Raw genomic sequence first — 19504 nt, forward strand, 5'->3', positions numbered from 1 at the left:
TCCAGCCGGGGTGTTAGAGCAAGACTCTGTGTCAAAAATAATCATAATAATAAAATAATAAATAATAATTTAAAATAAATAAAATAATTAGCCAGGAGTGGTGGCAGGCGCCTGTAATCCTAGCTACTGAGGAGGTTGCAGCGAGCCGAGATCATGCTATTGCGCTCCAGCCTGGGAGACTGAATGAGACTTGGTCTCCAAAAAAAAAAAAAAAAGAGAGAAAAGGACACGTAGAGGGTAAGGTCACGTGAAGGTCACAGAGGTCAGAATGATATGCCTACAAGCCAAAGACTGCCAGCAACACCAGAGGCTAGGACGGAGGCCTGGGACAGATCTTCCCATCCCAAAGCCTCCAGGAGCCACTCCTGCCAACACCTTGAGTTTGGGCTTCTGGTTTTTGGAACTGGTGAGAATGAGTTCCTGTTGTTGAAGCCCCCAGTTTGTAGCAGTTTGTTACAGTAGTCACAGGAAACCAGGACAGAGGACGTGTGCCCGAGTTAGCCGGGGTAGTCTGTAGGCCAAGTACTGTCTTTCCCTTTATGTTTCTGGGCCACACGTTTGTCCTGGATTCCAAGAAGAAAGCCGACCTCTTCAGGGCCCAAAACCACTTGGAGAAAGCCTGATTCTGCAGCCAACAACAGCGACAGCTGCTCCTTTTACTCAGAGCTCACTGATCACACCACCTGCTGTTGCTTGATACTTTTAACGTGCCTAAGTAGTAGGCAGGGCGGGTAGGTGCAGTCTCTCCATTTTGCAGAAGGGGAAACTGAGGCCTGGGGAGGTGAGACCGCTTGCCTGAAGTCACACCGTGCCACACATTGTGGCAGGGTGACAGAAGCAGAGGGAAGTGGGCACTCCTGTATGCCAGCTGTTGGGCATGTAAATGGGTGTACCCTTCCTAGGAGGGTAACAGGGCAGTTCCTTTCATCTTTTGAAAAAAATATTTGAGTCTCTCTGATGTGCCAGCCTTGGGGACAAAGGAGAGGACTGGCCCTAAACCAGTTTATATCAAAATTTTATTTCCTTTTTATTGAGATGGGATCTCATTTTGTTATTCAGGCTGGAGTGCAGCCTCAAACTCCTGGGCTCAAGCAATCCTCCCGCCTCAGCCTCCCAAGTAGCTAGGACTACAGGTGCATGCCACCATGGCTACCTTATTTTCTATCAACATTTAAAATGCCCTTATCGCCTGACTTGACAAGAGACTCCCACGTGCACACGGGTGCTCGCTCCAGTCCTGCTTCAATAGCCCAAAACTACAAACCACCTCAAAGTCTGTTGCCCAGGACGCCATGGAAGACCCACACCACAGAGCACCACGCCACCATGTGGCCGGCCTGCAGACCTCATGCACCGACAGGGAAAGGGGTCCTCAATCTACATTTATGGGAAAACTGACAAAATCAGCCCCAACTGCCAGGAGGAGAGAGGGACTGGGTTGGAGGGTGAAACTTTGCATTTTTTTCTAATAGGTTTGGCTGATACCAAACCTATTAGATATGATTTGGTTTGGCTGTGTCCCCACCCAAATCTCAACTTGAATTATATCTCCCAGAATTCCCATGAGTTGTGGGAGGGACCCAGGGGGAGGTAATTGAATCACAGGGGTCAATCTTTCCCATGTGATTCTTGTGATAGTGAACCAGTTTCACAAGATCTGATGGGTTTATCAGGGGTTTCTGCTTTTGCTTCTAATTTTCTCTTGCTGCCACCACGTAAGAAGTGCCTTTCACCTCTGCCATGATTCTGAGGCCTCCCCAGCCATGTGGAACTGTAAGTCCAATCAAACCTCTTTCTTCCTAGTCTCAGGTATGTCTTTATCAGCAGTGTGAAAACTAATACAGTAAATTGGTACCAGTAGAGTGGGACATTGCTGAAAAGATATCCGAAAATGTGGAACCAACTTTGGAACTGGGTATCAGGCAGAGGTTGGAATAGTTTGGAGGGCTCAGAAGATGACAGGAAAATGTGGGAAAGTGTGGAACTTCCTGGAGACTCGTAAATGACTTTGCCCAAAACGCTGATAGTGATCTGGACAATAAGGTCCAGGCTGAGGTAGTCTCAGATGGAGATGATAAACTTTTTGGCAACTGGAGTAAAGGTGACTTTTGGTATGTTTTAGCAAAGAGCTGGCAGCATTTTGCCCCTGCCATAGAGATTTGTGGAGCTTTGAACTTGAGAAAGATGATTTCGGGTATCTGGCAGAAGAAATTTCTAAGCAGCAAAGCATTCAATGCCTGCTATTAAAGGCATTCAGTTGCATAAGGGAAGCAAAGCATAAAAGTTTGGAAAATTTGCAACCTGATGATGTGATAGAAAAGAAAAACCCATTTTCTGAGGAGAAATTCAAGCCAGCTACAGAAATTTGCATAAGTAGCAGGGAGACTAATGTTAACCACCAGGACCTTGGGAAAAAGTCTCCAGGCCATGTCAGAGACCTTCACAGTGGCCCTTCCCATCACAGGCCCAGAGGCCCAGGAGAAAAAATGGTTTCATGGGCCTAGGGACTTGGTGCCCTGTGTCCAGCTGCTCCAGCTATAGCTGAAAGGGGTCAACGTACAGCTCAGGCTGTGGCTTCAGAGGGTGGAAGCCCCAGGCTTTGGCAGCTTCCACGTGCTGGTGAGCCTGCAGATGCACAGAAGTCAAGAATTGAGGTTGGAAACCTCTGCCTAGATTTCAGAAGATGTTTGGAAACGCTGGATGCCCAGCCAAAAATTTGCTGCAGGGGCAGGGCCCTCATGGAGAGCCTCTGCTAGGGCAGTGCGGAAGGGACATGTGGGGTGGGAGCACCTTCTGGGGCATCACCTAGTAGAGTTGTGAGAGAAGAGGGCCACAGTCCTCCAGACCCCAGAATTGTAGATCCACCAATAGCTTGCACCATGTACCTGGAAAAGTCGCAGACACTCAACCTCAGCCCATGAAAGCAGCCAGAAGGTGGGTTATAACCTGCAAAACCACAGGGGCAGGGCTGCCCAAGACTATGGGAACCTACTTCTTGCATCAGCCTGACCTGGATGTGAGACATGGAGTCAAAGGAGATCATTTTGAAGCCTTAGAATTTGACTGCCCTGCTGGATTTCAAACTTGCATGGACCTTGTACCTCCTTTGTTTTGGCCAATTTCTCCCATTAGGAACAGCTGTATTTACTCAATACCTGTACCCCCATTGCATCTAGGAAGTAACTAGCTTGCTTTTGATTTTTACAGGCTCATAGGCAAAAGGACTTGCCTTGTCTCAGATGAGATTTTGGACTGTGGACTTTTGGGTTAATGCTGAAATGAGTTAAGACTTTGGGGGACTGTTAGGAAGGCATGATTGGTTTCAAAATGTGAGGACATGAGATTTGGAGGGGTCAGGGGCAGAATGAGGTAGTTTGGCTATGTCCCCACCCAAATCTCAACTTGAATTGTATCTTCCAGAATTCCCATGTGTTGTGGGAGGGACCCAGGGGGAGGTAATAGAATCATGGGGGCCAATCTTTCCCACGCTATTCTTTTGATAGAGAATAAGTCTCACAAGATCTGATGGGTTTATCAGGGTTTCTGCTTTTGCTTCTCTCTCATCGTTGCTGCCACCATGTAAGTGCCTTTTGTCTCCCGCCATGATTCTGAGACCTTGCCAGCCATGTGGAACTATAAGTTCAATTAAACCTCTTTTTCTTTCCAGTCTCAGGTATGTTTTTATCAGCAGCATGAAAACAAATACAACGTTTATCCCTAAGAAACTGCCATTTTTGGAGTGAGATCCAGCCTGCAGGGAGTTAAGTGGTGAATGAAGTATTTAGTGGGGGTGGGAAGAGAAGGAACCAATATACTCATAACTGGAATCCCTGAATAAGGAAATTAGATTAATAGGCTAGAACAAAGATATAATTCAAGAAAACTTTTCTGATATAAAAGAGGACTTAAAAATGCCATCGTTGGCCGGGCGCGGTGGCTCAAGCCTGTAATCCCAGCACTTTGGGAGGCCGAGATGGGCGGATCACAAGGTCAGGAGATCGAGACCATCCTGGCTAACACGGTGAAACCCCGTCTCTACTAAAAATACAAAAAATTAGCCGGGCGAGGTGGCGGGCGCCTGTAGTCCCAGCTACTCGGGAGGCTGAGGCAAGAGAATGGCGTAAACCTGGGAGGCGGAGCTTGCAGTGAGCTGACATTCGGCCACTGCACTCCAGCCTGGGCGACAGAGCCAGACTCCGTCTCAAAAAAAAAAAAAAAAAAATGCCATCGTTGTAGATAAAAACTAGAAGAAATGCACAATTTCATATGATTCAACTAATATATACCTGTTTGCTGTTTTATTATGCTATACATATGTTCATGTAGAGTTGTTAAAAAACAAATACAAGGCTGGGTGCAGTAGCTCATACCTGTAATCCCAGCGCTTTGGGAGGCTAAGGTTGGTGGATCACCTGAGGTCAGGAGTTCAGGACCAGCCTGGCCAACATGGGGAAACCCCATCTCTACTAAAAATACAAAAATTAGCCAGGCGTGGTGGCACGTGCCTGTAGTCCCAGCTACTTGGGAGTCTGAGGCAGAGGAATCACTCAAACCTGGGAGGCAGAGGTTGCAGTGAGCCAAGATTGCGCCACTGCACTCCAGCCTGGGTGACAGGGCAAGACTCCACCTCAAAATAAACAAAAAAACAAAAAAACATAAAATCATAAGTGATGAAGCCCGCACAGGAACTCAAGTTCACCAGCTTTGTTCTTTCCTCTGCCAACACGGAGAAAAAAATGGCAGAAAAGTAGATTTTTTTTTTTAAGTAACAAAAATGATATTTTAAGAGATGGGACTGGGAGTGGTGACTCATGCCTGTAATCCCAGCACTTTGGGAGGCTGAGGCAGGTGGCTGGCTTGAGCCCAGGAGTTCAAGACCAGCCTGGCCAACATGGTGAAACTCTATCTCTACTAAAAATACAAAAATTAGGTGGGGGTGGGGGTGGTGCATGCCTATAATCCCAGCTACTTGGGAGGCTGAGGCATGAGAATCGCTTGAACCTGGGGGATGGAGGTTGCAGTGAGCCAAGATCAAGCCATTGCACTCCAGCCAGGACAATAGAGCAAGATTCTATCTCAATAATAATAACAATAAAATAAATAAGAGATGGGATCAAGGTTCTGAGATACAGTCTTACCTCCCTTAGCAGAGGAGCAAACTGAGGCCTGCAACACGGTAACCACCACCTGTCAGTGGACAGTCCATAGACTTGCAGCCAGGTGTGCTGCTTCCTGGTCCAGGGTCTTAACGCCACCCAGGCAGGGCCAGGGCAGTTGTCCCCTGTCCTAGCTTCACTCACCCTCCTCTATAGCCCTATCCAGCACTAAGCCTGGTGCATTTCGGCAACTAAGTGACCCCTGATCTGCCACCTACTTCCCCCACCCTCTGCCACTGCCCTGGCCAACTCCCCACCTCACTTGGAGGCTGTCGCAGCTCCTCTCTGCTCTCTCCTTCCCTGCTGCATTCTCTAGCAGCTGCAGGAGAGCATCCCTCCAAGCATGACTACATCACTCCCCGTGCAGAAAAGGGCCAGCCCAGCAGGCCTGAGGCTGCCTTCCTCAGACAGGCCTGCCTAGCCTCCACTGGCATCTGGGAACGTGGACTTCTGGAAAATTCCCACCATTCCCTGATAAGAGCAGCTCACTGTGCCTAGACTGCTTGTGGAAACAGCATGGTTTATGCTGAACTCCTACTTTCCTTTGGAGAGTCTGGAACTTTTCTAAGTGCCAGGCAGAGGGTGCCTCTGTGCCCAGCTCTAGTGAAAACTCTGGGCATTGGGTCTCTAATGAACTGCTCTGCTAGCAAACACTTCACACATCTTGTCACAAGATGTCACAAGCACAATTCTCTGCTGGAGGAATTGTGACTCCTAGGACCTCTGCCTCCAACCCAGGAGAGGGCTCTGGAAGCTTGCGCCAGGTTTCTTCTGAACTTCACCCCACGTGCCTTTTCCCTTTACTGATTTTAATTTCAATCCTTTCATGGTAATTAATCTGCACCAGGAACGCATCTGCATGCGAGTCCCACAGGTCCTCCTAGTGAGTCACTGATGCTGGGCACAGGGTCTCGGGGACCCTGCCACACTCCCTTATTTAAAACTTTTGGCTGAGTGCAGTCACTCACTCAAAGTGCAGTAATCCTTGCACTTTGGGAGGCAGAGGAGGGAGGATCCGTGAGTTCAGGAGTTCAAGACCAGCCTGGGCAACAGAGTGAGACCCCCATCTCTACAAAAAAATCTAAAAGTTAACTAGGTGTGGTGGTGCTCGCCTGCAGTCCCAGTTACTTGGGAGACTAAGAGAGGGGGATCACTTGAGCCCAGAATGTCGAGGCTGCAGTGAGCTATGATCGCGTCACTGCACTCCAGCCTGGGTGATAGAGCGAGACCTTGTCTCTTTAAAAAAAAAAAAAAAAAAAAAAAAAAAAAAGAGAGACACCAATGCCTTCCAGAAGTTCACTCCTGTTTGCACGCTGTAGCCTCTATCTGCCCAGCTGACCTTCCCTCTCACCTCTCTCCCCACTCTGGCCATACTGTCTCCTTTGAGCCTTTCATACTTGGCTGGTTTCTCCAACCACAGGGCCTTTGCACACGTGACTTCTTTTGCGTAGAATGTGCAACCCCCTCTCACCCTGTCCTCTATCTTCTTCGTCCCAGCTCTCAGGAGCCGGCCAGGCCTTTCCCATCACACTCTCATGTGGCCCAACTGTTCACAGCATGACCTCTGTGCCTGGCAGACCGCAGGCTCCTGCTGAACATACCTCCTGGATGGTGGAAGCTGGAATGAAACCCCTGAACAAATCTCTTCTCTGTGGGGAGGCAAGAGGACTCCAAGCAGCAAGCTCAGCTGCCCCAGCACTTCTCCCCTCCTGCCCCAGGGGATCTGTGTTCTGAGGAAGGCCTATTTTTAAAATCAGGGAAGTCTCTAAATAAGTGTAGAAACTTTTCCTTCTCTAGGGTGGGGAGGAAGTCTGAGGTTCATGAAAACAGCCACCGTGACAGCTGATCAGCTCTGGCAGGACGGGCTGCTTACAGGCTGAGGGGTTTAGCTGGTGGCCCAGGTCCCCCTAAAGCCATGGTCCCCAGCTCTCTCCTTTTTCTATAGGGTTAGGAACCCTCCTGCCTTGATAGGTGAGCTGCTCAGCCTGGTGAGATGATGGCAGGGCTGCATGCAGACTAATGGGACATATTTACAGGAGTGGGAACTGTAATCATTGCAACTATCCCTAGAATACCTGCTATTTAATATTTTCTGAGCTCTGTGCAAAGACCTTCATTAACATACCGTAACAAGCCCATGGGGCAGGGACTGCAATGTCTCTGTTTATGGATGAGGAGACTGAGAACAGAGAGGCCAGTGACTTGCCCCAGGTCACACAGCCAGTGAGAAGCAAGGCTAGGATTCCAACCCAGGCTGCCCAGCCCAGCGCCCCTCCTCCTGCAGGACCCCTCATGAACACCGCCCAGCCCTGCACCTTCCTCACAGCCGGCAAAGCCTCGTGCTAGGCAGGGAGTTGGGAGCAGTGTTTCTCAATAAGAAATCATGTTTCATACCCTGCCTCTCAGTACACACTGACTTGTGTACACACATTCTATAACTAGCCCTAAAGTTACTATGTGAGGAGATCTTATTTTCCATTTTGTTCTATTTACTTTTCTTTTCTTTTCTTTTTCTTTTTTTTTTTTTTTTTTTGAGACAGGGTCTCACTCTGCCACCCAGGCTTGAGGGCAGTGGCATGATTAGGACTCACTGCAGCCTCAACCACCTGGGCTGAAGAGATCCTCCCACCTCAGCCCCAGAAGTAGTTGAAACTACAGACGTGCACCACCATGCCTAGCTAATTTTTTGTATTTTTAGTAGAGATGGGGTTTCTCCATGTTACCCAGGCTGGTCTCAAACTCCTGACCTCAAGTGATCCACCTGCCTCGGCCTCCCAAAGTGCTGGGATTACAGGTGTGAGCCAATGCACCCAGCCCTATTTCATTTCTTAAAAGGTTGATTGTAGCCCACTCAATGGATTTCAGGACCCGCCAATGGGTTGAGTTTAAAGACAGTTTTAGGGGGACACACTCTGCCTATTTCCCTGGGAATGACTGAGAAGGGAGTCTGCTCCAAGCCTGTGACATCAGTCATGTCAACCAGGAGCAGGGACTATGCAATTTGTTTTACAAAAGTGTAGAAAGAAAAAGGAAAAAGTTACCCAGGTAGAAATGTAGAGCTGCCACCGTGTGACTAGGTTGCCTGAGCCAATGTCTAGTGATGCTTTGGCCATGGAAACCACAGGACACACAGCTCAGCTATTTCTCTTTCCTCCTTCTGCACAGGGAGGGGCTACCCAGGCGAGGCTGCATGTTGGAATCACCTGGCAGCTTTAAGGCACCCCAAAACCTGAGTCCTGGGCTCAGAGCTTCCAATTCAACCCATCTGGTTGTGGTCTGGGTGCTGGGGTGGTCGATGTGCGGCCGAGGTAAGGAATCCCAGCTGAACCGGGCGTTTCTGCATGCCTCACACGAAATGAGCCCAGTCGTTGCAGGGATTTCTACACACACCTGGCTCTTAAGTTCTCCAGAGGTGGCTGCTGAGTGCAGTCACCTGTGCTGAGGAACAAGGTCAGCTGATGGCTGAAAAGCGGTTCATCCTCATGACAGAGCCAGCAGCTCCTATGTCTTAAATGCAGGCTGGAGCCAGGCACCCAGCTAAGCGCTTTCCACATGCAATCTTGTTTAACCCTCACCTCAACTCTGTGAGGTAGTGTGATCATTCCCATTTTACAAAAGAGGAAAACTGAGGCTCTGGGAGGTGGAAGCGGGCAGAGAGGGGCTCTGAGGAGGGCCGGTGAGCCTATCTCAGCAGAACTGCAAGCCAGGTCTGCACCATGGCTACAAAACCCCACCAGTCTCTCTCCCAACACAGCTGTTCTGCTCTCAGAAACTAGGAGAGCTAACACTCAAAAAATTCTAAAAGCAATCTCATTAAGACAACTTTTTTCCAAAACACAATTAATTCCATAAGGGCAGATCATGAAAAAGAACATGTTCTTCAAACCAGTAAGAGGCTTATTTGCCACAAGTGGTCCTGGCCCTTTCCCCAGCCCCCAACGATGCCCTGCTGACAACGCCCTCCCAGGCTAGCCTCTGTGTGACGACACACAGGCTCCAGGCCCTGGGAGTTCCCTAAGGTGTGTCCCTGGTCCTGTATTTCAATCTCTACTTCCCTTGCTGTCCCTATACCCTGGTATGGGCTTCTGACAAGGCCCTCACCCCACCAACTCGTTCCTGCAACCCCCAGCCTCATTTGGAACCCCCAGACTCAAATGCATACTCCCAGTTTGACCTGCTACCTTTTACCCCATGAACAGATCTTTAGCCTTGATCTATTTCTTTTAGTATTACTATTGTGAAAAGAGGAAAAGAAAGGGAAATAAATTCATAACAATCCCAGCACACCAAACTTATGTGTCATCTACCTGTCTACCTCTTTCTCTCCCACATGTCTATATCTTTTACAATTATAATCAAAGACAGTGGCCCAGGTGCGGTGGCTCATGCCTGTAATTCTAGCACTTCGGGAGGCTGAGGCAGGTGGATTACTTCAGGCCAGGAGTTCGGGACTAGCCTGGCCAACATGGAGAAACCCTGTCTCTACCAAAAACACAAAAAAATTAGCTGGGGATGGTGGTGCACGCCTGTAATTCCAGTTACTAGGGTGGCTGAGGCCCAAGAACCATTTGAACCCAGGAGGCAGAGGTTGCAGTGAGCCAAGATCATGCCACTGCACTCCAGCCTGGAAGACAGAACCAGGCCCTATCTCAAAAAACAAAACAAAAAAAGACAACAGACAATTTCCTATCTTATTTTCTACCACTATATGCATCAGATTCACACCTGTTCAGAGACCAGGAAACTTACCAAGGAGCCAAATGGTCTCATTATTGCATTTTGCATGTTTTTTAAACCATTTTGGATGTTTTTAATCCAATCCTAAGACCACGTTTTCTCACATTTTAATGTCTCTGAAATCCAGCTGGGCCTGACAATTGACTGGTTTCAGGCTTGTGTTACTTTTAATCACAGTAAATGGCAGCACATGCTTGTTTCGCTTTTTTTCTTCATAGTACATAAAATAAGGTGCATCTACAGTGTTGTCTCATGTGCTAAGAAACATGGTGCCATAAATTGTACTTTTTATTTTTTATGGGTTCTTTTCCCATAAGTGAGATGACCAGGCTTGAATATGGGAATTTTCAAGATTCTTGATATACATGGTCAAATTTTGTGTCTAGAACAGTGGCATGGGTTAACCCAGTTCCCCGTGCTATGTATGAGTGAGCTGGTTTCATCACAGTCTAATCGGCATTAAGCATTTCTGAATGTTCTTTTGGTTTGCCTAATTTAATAGGGAACTACAAATGAAGGAAAAGCATGAACAGTTCCCACTTAACCTTTCTTCCATGCTGACTCTCTTATGGATACCTGGAGCTCCTGGGGCTCCTAACTTACAGTTACCGGGGTCATCAATTTGATGAAACACACAATCACCATCATCGCCATCCTGTGGTCATTCTGACCCTCACATTTGCTTCTCAGACTGCCCCACTCACCCCTGCTGCTGCCCTGAGCTTCCTGCTCTGCCCTTGCCAGCTTGGCCTGGCCAGGTCCCCAGAACCTCAAGATGAACAGCTGATGTGAAAGTCAACACTTCCTTTCTACCTCGCCCCCAATCTTCACAACCAATGCCCCCAAATCCAACAAACCTGCGCCTCAGATATCAAAAACAGTCTATTTCCTACTCGAGATGGCCACAAGATACAGGAGGAAAGCATTTCCTCTGGAGTCAGGCCAGGTTGAAATCCCAATTTCTGTTTTTTTTGGAGATGGAGTTTTGCTCTTGTCACTCAGGATGGAGTGCAATGGCGCGATCTTGGCTCACTGCAGCCTCCGCCTCCCAGGTTCAAGTGATTCTCCTGCCTCCTAAGCAGCTGGGATTAGAGGTGTGCGTCATGATGCCTGGCTAATTTTTGTATTATCAGTAAAGATGGGGTTTCACCATGTTGGCCAGGCTGGTCTCAAATTCCTGACCTCAGGTGATCCACCTACCTTGGCCTCCCAAAGTGCTGGAATTACAGGCATGAGCCACCGCGCCTCTGCCTCCTAAGCTCAAGCGATTCTCCTGCCTCAGCCTCTCCAGTAGCTGGGATTACAGGTGCATGCCACCACGCCTGGCTAATTTTTGTATTTTTGTAGAGATGGGGTTTTGCCATGTTGACCAGGCTCGTCTTGAACTCCTGACCTCAAGTGATTTGCCCACCTTGGCCTCCCACAGTGCTAGGATTACAGACATGAGCCACCACGCCTGGTGTGAAATCCCATTTCTGCCACTTTCTAGCTGTGTGATCTTGGAGAAGTGACTTTACTTCTCTGTGCCCAAGCCCTGTTATGGGCTCAGTACTTGCCTAACATTCTGAGACCATTGTATTATCAAATCTTCCCAACAATCCTTCAAGGGCAGGGGTGGCAAATAATCTTTTCACTATTTTCCAGATAAGGAAACTGAGGCTCAGGGAATTGAAGGGCACAGTTATTTTGTGCCTAAGGACACATAGTTATTAACATGCACAGTTCGAGACCAGCCTGACCCACATGGAGAAACCCCATCTCTACGAAAAATACAAAGTTAGCCGGGTGTGGTGGTGCATGCCTGTAATCCCAGCAACTCGAGAGGCTGAGGCAGGAGAATCACTTGAACCTGGGGGACAGAGGTTGCGGTGAGCTGAGATCGCACCATTGCACTCCAGCCTGGGCAACAAGGGTGAAACTCCATCTCAAAACAAAAAAAACAAAAAAAACAAAAAACAAAAAACGCACATAGTTATTAACATGCAGGCCTGGGATTCAAATGGTCTGATGTGGAATATCAGGCTACTTGGAGGTTTTGTGAAGTCCTTTTATAGCTTTTCATCATTGTGATTTTAAATATTTCAGTATAGTGGAAACATCTAAACAGGTGGTTCTCCCTCTCCTGTTTGAAACACCAAACAGAATTATCCTCTCAAGGTTAGGATATCCTCTAATGCTGCAAGACCACAGAATTCATTTACCTTTTCGTCCCAGGTGGCCATGTCCCTGTTGCCTCTGGATCTGAAAAATAAGAAGACATTTGTCCAGATCTATCATCCTGCTGCCATCTACCTTGGTATTTGCTCTGCAATTCTTTCTGACAAATTAGTTTTAAGTTAGTTTAGTTTTAACTGTGCCTGAAATTAGTGTAAAGTACAAAGTGTATGTAGGAGGGCATACATCCTGGATATAGAGCCAAATGAGCTGAAACAGGGACTTTGAGTCCTGTGTACAAACACTTATTTGTACACAAAAGTTCATAGCTTTTCACAGCATTATTCTCAAAAGCCAAAAGGTAGAAACAACCTACTTGTCCATCAACGGATGAATGGATCAACAAAATGGGTCTATCCACACAATGGAACTTTATTCAGCCCTACAAAGAAATGAAGGGGGCCAGGTGTGGTGGCTCACACTTGTAATCCCAGCACTTTGGGAGGCTGAGGTGGATGGATCACCTGAGGTCAGGAGTTTGAGACCAGCCTGGCCAACATGGTGAAACCTCATCTGTACTAAACATACAAAAATTAGCTGGGCATGGTGGTGGGGACCTGTAATCCCAGCTACTTGGGAGGCTGAGGCAGGAGAATCACTTGAACCCAGGAGGTAGAGGTTGCAGTGAGCTGAGATCGTGCCACTGCACTCCAGCCTGGGTGACAGAACAAGACTCCATCTTAAAAAAAAAAAAAAAAAACAACAGAGAGCCAGAGAAAGTACTGATACATATTACAATGTAGATGAAACTCAAAGATACCATGCTAAGTGAAAAAAGCCAGACATAAAATGTCACATATTTTATGATTCCATTGATATGAAATGTCCAGAACAGGATATGAAATGTCCAGAACAGAACAAGCAGACTGGTGGTTGCCAGGGGCTGGAAGAAGGGAAGAATGGGGAGTGACTGCTTAATGGCTTAGCGGGGGGCTCCCTTTTGGGGTGACAAAAATGTTCCATGCAGCTAACAAGGTATTTTTAAAAAAGAAAAATGATTTAATTTTAATACAAAGAAAAACAATGAAAATATTCTGATAGAGGGTGAACGCTGCACACTGTGAAACGTACTAAATGCCACTGAATTAGTCACTTCAAAACGGTTAACTTTACATCATGTGAATTTCACTCCAATTAAAAAAAGACAGATATTACAGTGTTGGGGTTGCTCTGAAAAGCAGTAAAACCTTCTGAACATCCACCACCAGCCACATCAGTGAATGCACCTCTGAGCAGCAGGAGCTGCTAGTGCTGTTTGAGTATTCACATAAGGACGTGGAAAGACGCCAGCCACAGAGCAAGCAGAGGAGTCACATTACAGCAGAGTCTACAGGATGACCCCATCTAACTCAAAAGAAATAGAGATGCTTTTTTTTTTTGGTCCGTAAGGATCACTCTTCGCAGTGGTTATTTTTGGAAGAAAAGGGTGTAGGGCTTTTCTCTGCTTCTGGGAGGTGTGAACTTTTACAATGAGTAGATGTTGCTTTAAAACATTATTTTTAACATAGGTGATCTATGCATGTAGTAAAAAATTTAAATTATATAAAAAGATATTCTATGACGAGTCAATCTCCCCTCTACCCGTTCTCCTTCCCAGAAGCGGTCGCTCTGACCGGTTTCCTACGTCGCCTTCTGGAGTATTCTATGCCCTCATAAGCACATGAGTACACACTCTCCCCCAACCTTCTATTTTTTTTTTGTAAACAAATGTGAACCCACATACTGCTCTGAATCTTATTTCCCTTTTAGGGTGCGGTAGGCAAAATAACGCTCCCCCTCAAAGATGCACATGCCCTAATCTCTGAACTTGTATATTACTTTACATAGCAAAAAGAATTTTGCAGATATGATTAAGTTGCAGCTCTCAAGATGGCGGGAATGATTCTGGATTATCCTAGTGGACCCAATGTCATCAGAGGAGTCTTTGATAAGTGGAGGCAGAAGAAGAGATTGTGAGGACAGAAGCAGAGGCTGGAGTCAGAAAGATCTGAAGATTTGATGCTTTAAAAGATGGAGGATGGGGCCTCAATCCAAGGCATGTGGGCCCTTCTAGAAGTTGGGAAGGCAAGCAAACAGATTCTTCCCCAGAGCCTGCAGCAGCAACACAGTCATGCCCATACCTTGACTTGAGCCCACTGAGACGGATTGTGGACTTTTGGCCTCCAGAACTGCAGCATAATAAATGTGTTATCTTAAGCTACCAAGCTTGTGGCCATTTGTTACAGCAGCCACAGAAGACTAACACAGTATCTCAGAGGTGGTTCTATGCCAGTGCATCCTGCATGAAGTGCACGCCTTGTCACGGCTGCACAGGAGTCCCCTGCAGGAATGTGTTTAATCTCACTAGTGATGGACACCTATGGTTGTTTCCAATCTCCTCCCACCTCAGTGCTTCAACGAATAACCCTGCAAGGTTATTCGTTGCACCCTTTGTTTTTTTGTTTTTGTTTTTGTTTTTTGTTGTTGTTTTGCTTTTTTGGAGTTGGGGTCTCACTCTGTCACCCTGGCTAGAATGCAGTGGTGCGATCAGTGCTCACTGCAGCCTCAAACTCCTGGACTCAAGGGATCCTCCCGCCTTAGCCTCCTGAGTAACTGGGACTATAGGCACACACTACCAGGTCCAGCTAATTTTTGTAGGAAGGGGGGGGTCTCACTATGTTGTCCAGGCTGGCCTCAAACTCCTGAGTTCAAGCGATCCTCCTGCCTCAGCCTCCCATGGTGTTGGGATTATAGGCGTGAGCCATTGCACCTTATCTATGTAACTTCTATACATTTTTTTTTTTCCCCTGAGACGGCATCTCGTTCTATTGCCTAGGCTGGAATGCAGTGGTATGATCTTGGCTCACTGCAACCTCTGTCTCCCAGGTTCAAGCGAATCTCTTGCTTCAGTCTCCTGAGTAGCTGGGATTATAGGTGCCCACTACCATGCTCAGCTAAATCTTGTTTTGTATTTTTAATAGAGACAGGGTTTTGCCATTGTTAGCCAGGCTAGTCTCAAATTCCTGACCTCAAGCGATCCGTTGCCTCAGCCTCCTAAAGTGCTGGAATTACAGGCATTAGCCACCGTGCCTGGCCTAATTCTAAAAAATTATTTTGAAATAAACTTTCAAGAAAACTTTAAAAAAGTTCTTTCTCTCCCCACAGTTACATGCTGAGGGTGCAAGGGACTCTTAGAGTTTCTCGCTGGTTGACTGGCAGGGCAGCTTTTGGACCTAGCAGAGCTCAGCTTTGTATGTCCCCATACCAGCCCCCTGGGATCCTCAACCTGTTCTCACGAGAGGGGCTCAAGTGGAATCATCACCACAAGAGGAGGTGAAGGGAAGAATTAAGGTACCCTGGAGATTTCCTTCCTTTGCAAGACAGGAACTAGAACTAGCACACATGCAGGAAACACTCAGCTTCAGCAATTCAAACAACAGAAAATGTAAAACTACCATGCCCTTCTCCATTAAACTAGCCAAAACAAATAAAAAGGGTAAAACCCAATGCTTGCAGAGCTGCAGGGAAACGTGCACGCATTCCTGGAGATGATTTTTCTAAATAGGTACCTGGTCACAAGAGGTAAGTGCCTTCAAAATGATCCCATCCTTGACTTGCACGCCTCAGTTAGGAAACTGTATCTCCAAGAAGTCATTTGATAGCCAAAAACATGCACAATATGGACAATGATATTTATAGCTAAGTTGAATAGTATGGTTAAAACCTGGAAGTGGCCCTCAACCCTCAAGCCCTACTTTAGGGAAAAGCTGAGGAAGGCAGTGGGCTCTTGGGAGGAATGATAATTCTGAGGTCTATGTAGAAACAGGAGAAAAAAATGCTGTCAAGCAATGAGAAGAAAAGTAGGCTGATGGCTGACACATTGCCTGCAACTGTACAAAAGTATCTGCGTCTTTCCTAGGTGCCAGGCACTGATTTCCCAGGTTCTGGGAAATCCAAGGTGAAGAGGCAAGGGCAAGGGCAAGGTCAGGATGCTGGTAGACTGACATGTTACCTGGGAGACAAACAAGGAAGCAAGGAAATATACAAGACAGACCACATCCCCAGCTAAGCACTGGAAAGCCAACCAGCCACAGTAAGGGGCCAGGGAGCAGGCGGGGTCTCTTTAGGTGGGGTGGTCGGGGACAACGTGACATTTAAGGTGTCCCCTGAATTACAAGGGAGTATGTCACAGATTGCAGAGAAGAGCATTCCTGGGAAAAGGAAGAGCATGTGTGCTGTGTACAGCCCCTGAGAGAGTGGAGAACTTAGGAGGAGGAGGCTGGGGACAGCAGTGTACAGGACAGTGGCTGGAGAGAAGAATCGAGAATAATCACATAGAGCCTTATCATGGAGAGGGCTTGGCAGACGATGCTAGGGATTTGGATAGGAGTGAGGGGTCAAGTGTGATGAGGAGGCAAGAGATGCTGGCAGCCTGGACTCAGGGTGGAAGTAGGGGATGGAGGAGTGGCCGGATTCAGGATATACTTTGGCCTTGTCGCTGGCCTAGACTGTGGGGAAGGGAGGAGGAGGAGGGTGGTGGATGACAGCTCCCAGGGCCCAAGCCCCAGTGACTAGCAAAGGATCAAGTTTGGGGACAAGAACACTCTGGCTTCCTCTTCTTGCTAAACCAGTGGCGGGGAGGGCTGGGGGCCACGGAGCAGCTCTGGACCTTGTGCAAACCTCAGCCCAGAGATTTTCAAAACCCTGCCCTTATCAGCCTTTCTCTCTGGGGAGTCAGAGCCAGAGAAGTTGCCGCCCCCTCACCTTGGTCTTACTCAAGCAGCTCCTAGTTGCTGGTGGGGCTGTCCGGAAATCTTGCAGATCTCAGATAGCCCTGAACAACCTGAAGTTAAAGGCGCCCAGGACAGAGAATTACCCTCAGAGGGGCGCGACGGAGGGTGGAGCAGGCACTGGAACCATGAACTTTTGGTAGTAACCTGGTGCCAGGGGGCTAAGCCTGTACACCAAACATCTTATGTCATCTTCTTGGCAATCCTGAGAGGTAGGTACATGCTTAACCTCATGGCACAGATGCGGAAACTGAGGCACAGACAGGCTAAGTCACGTAGCTGAGCCTGCAAGATCCCCCACACCTAGCACTGGTGAGAGTGGTGGGGGCAATGTTCCTGGAGGGAGTTGCAGTAAGGAACCACTCTCCCCTCTCTGTCTTGGTGTTTCCCTTGGCCCCAACCACGCTCGTTCCTCAGCATCTCTGTCTCCAACAGGTCGGTGTTTTTAAACTGTTTCCAGGGAAGGGTTTGCTGCCCCGGGGCTCCTCCTTCAGGGATGGCTGGGTCTGCTCACTGCAGCCTTCTCCCGGGACACCCAGCACTGCCTCTGCCCCTACTTCTCTCCCACAATCTCCCAGGAGGGCAGCAGGGCAGGGACGATGCATCCGAGGACTTAGGGGACACAGACCTGGTTGTGAGATCTGGCTCTGCCTCCTTTGGCTGTGTGACCCAAGGCAAGGGGCTTGGCCTCTCTGCGTCTTGGCTTCTTCACCTGTTAAGAGACGACGATGGTCACCTGCGGCTGCTGCGCAGAGTGTGAAGAACTGAAGGCACCTGGCCCAGGGCGGCGCGCACCACCACTTTTCCGGGATCGGGGGAGGGGTCACTGGGGCCGGCGTCTCCCGCGTCCCCCTCCCCTGGACTCCAGTCCTCGCCGAGAGGAACCACTGCCCGGCTGCGCCGCCCGCGCTGGGACACGCCAGAGTCGAGGGCAACCGAGGGCTGGGGTCCTGCTGGGGCTCAGCGGCGAGGCCTGGACAGCGGGGATGCGAGGGGGTCCCCTCTTCTCAGAGGGATCGGGCACTGGGGGGTCTTGGAGAAAGGGCTGCACGCCAAGCGGGGTACGCCCCCCGCCCGGCCCGAGCACTTACCCGGCGCCCCACCCGCCCGCGGTCACCGCTGCGACTGGGAGCCTCGGAGCAGGTCCGGCCCGGCCCGCCCCGCCCCGTACCAGGCCCCGCCCCCGCCCGGGCCGTCCCCGCCCCCACTGCCCGCAGCCCCCCAACCGTCGGCGGGCGTCTAGGCCTCTCCCCGGGTCTCAGCCCCCTTGTCCCTGCCTGTGGTCAGTCCACCCGTTCGTCCCTACCTCCCTCACCCCGACTGCCTCCCGCCCCACAGGCTGGGCCTGTCCTGGGCCTCCCGCAGTTACAAAGGTCCCGCCCGTGGGAGCGAATCGCGGATCACGAGAATCCTGCCCCGGAGCAGCCTAAGGGAAGGGTGGGCGGAGGGAACTACTTCCTTCCTCCTCAGGCTGGAGCGGGGCGAATTCATCCCGCCAGCCCCTCTCGGGGGGCTTCTGCTCCATTCCACCGTCTCCGGGCCGTCCCTGCCTCCGGGTGTCCTGATTCCTTGGGCTCGTCCCCTGCATAGTTTCTGCATGCAGGGGTGGAGGCTGGGCAGCATGCTGTAAGGAGGGAGCAACCTCGCAGCCCTCAGGACTTCTCTTGGTCGGGGGCGCTGAGGCTGCTCATGGGATGGTACTGGCAAGAACGAACCTTCCTGTCCTGGGCTGCCTTGCTCCTGGCCAACTCTGGTGCAGGCCCAGCTCTGAAGTCCCTCCCCTGTGGGCCCTCCCAGTACCCTGTTCACACAGTGGAATCAGTTCTGTTAGCTTCTGTCTTTCCCCAGAGACCATTTGTCCCAAACATCCTGCAGAGCCGTCTTCTGCACACCTCTCCCTTCCGGTTGGGTCGGGGCTGTGGGGAGAGGCTCACCTCCTTGGGGTTGTGTTAGTTTTCTCATGCGGCTGTAACAGATCACCACAAACCTAGTGGCTTAACACAAAAGTGTTACCTTACAGCCCTGGAGGCCAGAAGTCTCAGATGGGTCCTACAGGGCCAGAATCAAGGTGTGGATGGGGCTGTGCCTTCTGGAGGCGCCAGGGTAGTGTGTTCCTTGCCTTTCCGGGCTGGAGAGGTGCCTGTGATCCTTGGCTGCCTCAATCCACCTCTGCCTCCACGGTTACAGCGCCTTCTCCCTTCTGAGGAGCCCTGTGATTATATGGGATCCACCTGGATAATCCAGGCTAATCTCTCCAGCTCAGGATCCTTCTCGTAGTCACATGTGCAAATTCCCCTTTGCCACTTAAGGCAACATACAGGTTTTCGGGGGTTAGGATGTGGATATCTTGGTAGGGGGGTGCATCCTTCTGCCTCCCATAGGGGTATTGTTTCCACGGCTTCAAGTGACTCGGCTTTCCTCAATTCTGCTGGGCTTTCTTTTCTTTTTTTTTTTGAGACGGAGTCTCACTGTGTCGCCCAGCCTGGAGTGCAGTGATGGGATCTTGGCTCACTGCAACCTCCACCTCCCAGGTTCAAGCAGTTCTCCTGCCTCAAGCCTCCCGAGTAGCTGTGATTACAGGCCAGCATCACCATGCCCGACTAATTTTTGTATTTTTAGTAGAGACGG

The 19504-nt window shown here is 49.3% G+C and overlaps 1 protein-coding gene across 6 annotated transcripts in view; it reads right to left on the reverse strand.

Moving 5' to 3' along the window:
* HVCN1 (hydrogen voltage gated channel 1) overlaps nt 1–18713 on the reverse strand; it is a 41176-nt gene extending 22463 nt beyond the window's left edge. Inside the window, exons 1-3 of one of the 6 annotated variants that reach the window (XM_008004704.3) lie at nt 17968–18003; nt 17505–17588; nt 12095–12134 (exon numbers count right to left, since the gene is read on the reverse strand). In XM_008004704.3, coding sequence (XP_008002895.2) covers nt 12095–12115 — 21 coding nt within the window. In that variant the 5' untranslated portion in view covers nt 12116–12134; nt 17505–17588; nt 17968–18003. Of the gene's footprint in view, nt 1–6757; nt 6831–12094; nt 12135–17504; nt 17589–17967; nt 18029–18182; nt 18271–18591 lie in introns of those variants that run through there. The other 5 variants (XM_073021099.1, XM_073021101.1, XM_037996535.2 and 2 more) reach the window with 5 other exon arrangements.
* Nucleotides 18714–19504: the final 791 nt, after the last annotated feature.

Source organism: Chlorocebus sabaeus, chromosome 11, assembly GCF_047675955.1.
Source record: "Chlorocebus sabaeus isolate Y175 chromosome 11, mChlSab1.0.hap1, whole genome shotgun sequence".
Taxonomy (NCBI): Eukaryota; Metazoa; Chordata; class Mammalia; order Primates; family Cercopithecidae; genus Chlorocebus; species Chlorocebus sabaeus.